The sequence below is a fragment of the Zonotrichia leucophrys genome, unplaced genomic scaffold, assembly GCF_028769735.1.
Source record: "Zonotrichia leucophrys gambelii isolate GWCS_2022_RI unplaced genomic scaffold, RI_Zleu_2.0 Scaffold_146_112984, whole genome shotgun sequence".
NCBI classification, from domain to species: Eukaryota; Metazoa; Chordata; class Aves; order Passeriformes; family Passerellidae; genus Zonotrichia; species Zonotrichia leucophrys.
In genome coordinates, this window is record NW_026992351.1 from 56,672 (window position 1) to 60,054 (window position 3,383).

The 3,383-nt window shown below is 51.4% G+C and overlaps 1 protein-coding gene across 1 annotated transcript; it reads right to left on the reverse strand.

The window, feature by feature from the left end:
• Positions 1 to 315: 315 nt before the first annotated feature.
• On the reverse strand, positions 316 to 1,248 carry LOC135461000 (olfactory receptor 14A16-like). The gene has a single exon (XM_064737982.1). The coding sequence runs from the start codon at positions 1,246 to 1,248 to the stop codon at positions 316 to 318; it is 933 nt and encodes a 310-aa protein (XP_064594052.1).
• Positions 1,249 to 3,383: the final 2,135 nt, after the last annotated feature.

Consider the following 3,383-nt stretch of genomic DNA (forward strand, 5'->3'; position numbering starts at 1 on the left):
ACTGATCTGTCCCAGCTCTGCACACAGACATTGCTGCTGCAGCTCCAGAGAAGGCAACAAAAGGGCATCTCTGCAGAAAAATTTTCTGGGAGAGCATTTAGATGTTTAAAGCTATCTAGAGCACAGCCCCTCCTTAATACAGTCTGTGGTCATAGGGAAGATGGAGAGAAACAACATGAGAAATGGCACAAACAATTACATTTCTTATGGCACAACATTTAGTAAAACCAAGCCAAAGAACCTCCAAGATGAAAGCAAGAAGAAGTATCAAACATTAGTTTTATTACAAGTGATATTCAGAAATTGGCCAGTAGTTTAATGTTCCTGAAAGCATCCAGTCATCAGTCTCCACACTGCAGCCTTGAGCTCCTGGTTCCTCAGGCTGTAGATGAGGGGGTTCAGGGCTGGAGGCACCACCGAGTACAGAACTGACAGGGCCAGATCCAGGGATGGGGAGGACATGGAGGAGGGCTTCAGATAGGCAAAAAAGCCAGTGCTGAGAAACAGGGAGAGCACGGCCAGGTGAGGGAGGCAAGTGGAAAAGGCTTTGTGCCGTCCCTGCTCAGAGGGGATCCTCATCACGGCCCTGAAGATCTGCACATAGGAGAAAACAATGAACACAAAACAGCCAAAAGCTAAACATATGGAGAACACACTAAGTCCAAGTTCCCTGAGGCGGGAATTTGAGCAGGAGAGCTTGAGGATCTGTGGAATTTCACAGAAGAACTGGCCCACGGCATTGCCATAGCACAGGGGCAGGGAAAATGTATTGGCTGTGTGCATGAGAGCATTGAGAAAGGCACTGGCCCAGGCAGCTGCTGCCATGTGGGCACAAGCTCTGCTGCCCAGGAGGGTCCCGTAGTGCAGGGGTTTGCAGATGGACACGTAGCGGTCATAGCACATGATGGTCAGGAGGGAAAACTCTGATCCAAGAAAGAAGAAAATCAGAAAAACCTGTGCAACACATCCTGTGTAGGAGATGTTCCTGGTGTCCCAGAGGGAATTGTGCATGGCTTTGGGGACAGTGGTGCAGATGGAGCCCAAGTCAGTGAGGGCCAGGTTGAGCAGCAAGAAGAACATGGGTGTGTGCAGGTGGTGGCCGCAGGCTATGGCGCTGATGATGAGGTCGTTGCCCAGGAGGGCAGCCAGGGAGATGCCCAGCAAGAGGCAGAAGTGCAGGAGCTGCAGCTGCCGCGTGTCTGCCAATGCCAGCAGGAGGAAGTGCCTGATGGAGCTGCTGTTGGACATTTGCTGCCTCTGGACATGGGGCCCTGTTTATAAAGAAAAGGACAGTGAAGAGTTAGACCTATAACCAAAAACATTTCCCATACACCCTCCCCTGTAATACACAGACATAGTCTTCAGTTTTTTTGAGTTTTGAGGTTACCTTTATAAACCCCCGCCCATCTCAACTGTTGATGTTGGATATCAGAAACCCACAGAATTTTTGCTGCACTCTGGTAGAACAGAGTGAGTTCCCTGAGGCAAGATGATGAGTGGTGCCTGAGGGGAGATGGTCTGTCACTTCATTCGGTTTGGAGTTTTTCTGGGCTTTGTCTTTTCTCAAATGGAGGATGTTCACACTCCCATGTTTTTCTTAGAAAGACCCAGGTACTGAGAGCAGATGGATCCACCACAGCTCAATTCCACATATGTAGCCAAGTATTCACATTGCTTATTTCACCAGCCCAAAAGCATTTTCAGTCTCAGAACACCTTTGCCTTTCCCCATCAATCTTATAACTCAGAGATGCTCTAGAACAGGTTAACACCCTGGATTGAAGCTCCCAGCTTGGACTGAAATTTTAGAGAGCCTCCCAAGTGTCCTTACGATGGCATTGGATGAAGGGAGATGCAGCTCCTTCCCTGGCTGCACTGACAGCATTGCCCAGAGCTGGGCACTGGGGACAGCGTCACCCTGAGTCAGCTGTGCCCCCTGCCAGAGCCCCCAGTGCCTGGCAGCTGCTCCCAGCCCTGTGCTCTGCAGAGGGAACTGGGCCCGGGGCTGCAGAGCTGCCCCACGGCTCTGCTGCAGCTCTGCCTGCACAGGAGGGGCTGCACGCCTTGGAGCCCCGGCCCTGAGGGCAGAGGCTTGTCTGGGGCACAGGAGGAAGGGGGCTTATTCAGAGGGAGGGGCTGCACTGGACAGGATCCTGTGGGCATTTCTGAACTCTCCCTGCCACAGCATTGCTGGGGTTTGTTTTGCCTCATTGCCTGATCTTCTCTCTGCCTCCTGCAGATTTTCCTCCTGCAGGTGTTTCCCTGTGCCTGATCTCTCCCTGCCAGCACTCACAGACCCCAAATCTCTGTGCCCTCTCCTTGGCCTGACAGAACCCTGCCTGTTTGCAGGGCATTGGCTGGGGGCAGGTTCTGTTTGCAGCTTGTAGAAAGGCCAGCTAAGACTGAGCCTGATGGGTATAGCAAAGGTGATGCTGGTGCTGTCCATGGGCAGAGTAGCTGTAAGAAAATTAGAGATCTCTTACTGATCACTAAAAGGTACAGTTTGCATTGTCTCAGGCACTTGTCAAAATTAATAATAAATAATTCATAATCAACTTTTAATATTTATCTCCCCCTCCCTGCCATTGTCCAATAGTAGAAAACTGAATACAAAGTCTTAGGAAATTACCTCATTTTTTACAAAGTCCTTGTCTTGGAAATATTTTATGTCTGATCAGAAACCCTCAGCATGTCAGAGCTTCAAGAGCATTTTACCTCCCGCACACCAGAAATATTCAGAGTTGTACTCACAGAGTCTGTAGGCATTGGGATGTCCCAGGTTTAGGAGATGGCTCCAGGAGCTGCAGCTGCATTGTCCTGCAGCCAGAGCTTCCTGTGCCAAGGGCTGGCAGGGATTCTGCCCCAGGCACTTCTCAGCACCCTCCCAGCCCTGACTGATTGAAGCTCTCTGTGCCTCTGTGCTGTGCCTGGGGTGGCTGCAGGCAGTGCCCCAGCCCTGCTGGGCTGGAGAAAAGCTGCTCATCAAGAGAAATGTGCTTTTGAAGCTCTTCTTGGTTACCAGGAGCTGCCTCTGTGCCAGGAGGCCAGTCCAGCTCAGCAGCACAGACACAGCACAAGGACTTTAATGAGCGTCTGGGGCTTTGTGCTCAGGCCTGGAACATCAGTCCCTAAGAGGGTACTGAAGAAACCTCTCCAGATCTCCAAGTCAGAATCCAACTCCAAACTTTCTTGGACATTTAATGAGTCCCACTGTGGGACATGACTGAGAAAGTGTCCCCAGGCCCCAGGCAGAGCAGAGAACTGGAGGCAGTGATGACAGGTGGGGACAAAGGGAAGCCAAGTCTTGGTGCCCTGGGGCATAGCAGGGTCTGTGCCACCAAGGGCTGGGAGGAGACACCTTGTCCTGAGACACTGGGGCCTCCT

What these genes read in the sequence shown, in the direction of transcription:
- LOC135461000 (XM_064737982.1), bottom strand. Translation starts at nt 1,248, where the DNA reads ATGTCCAACAGCAGCTCCATCAGGCACTTCCTCCTGCTGGCATTGGCA.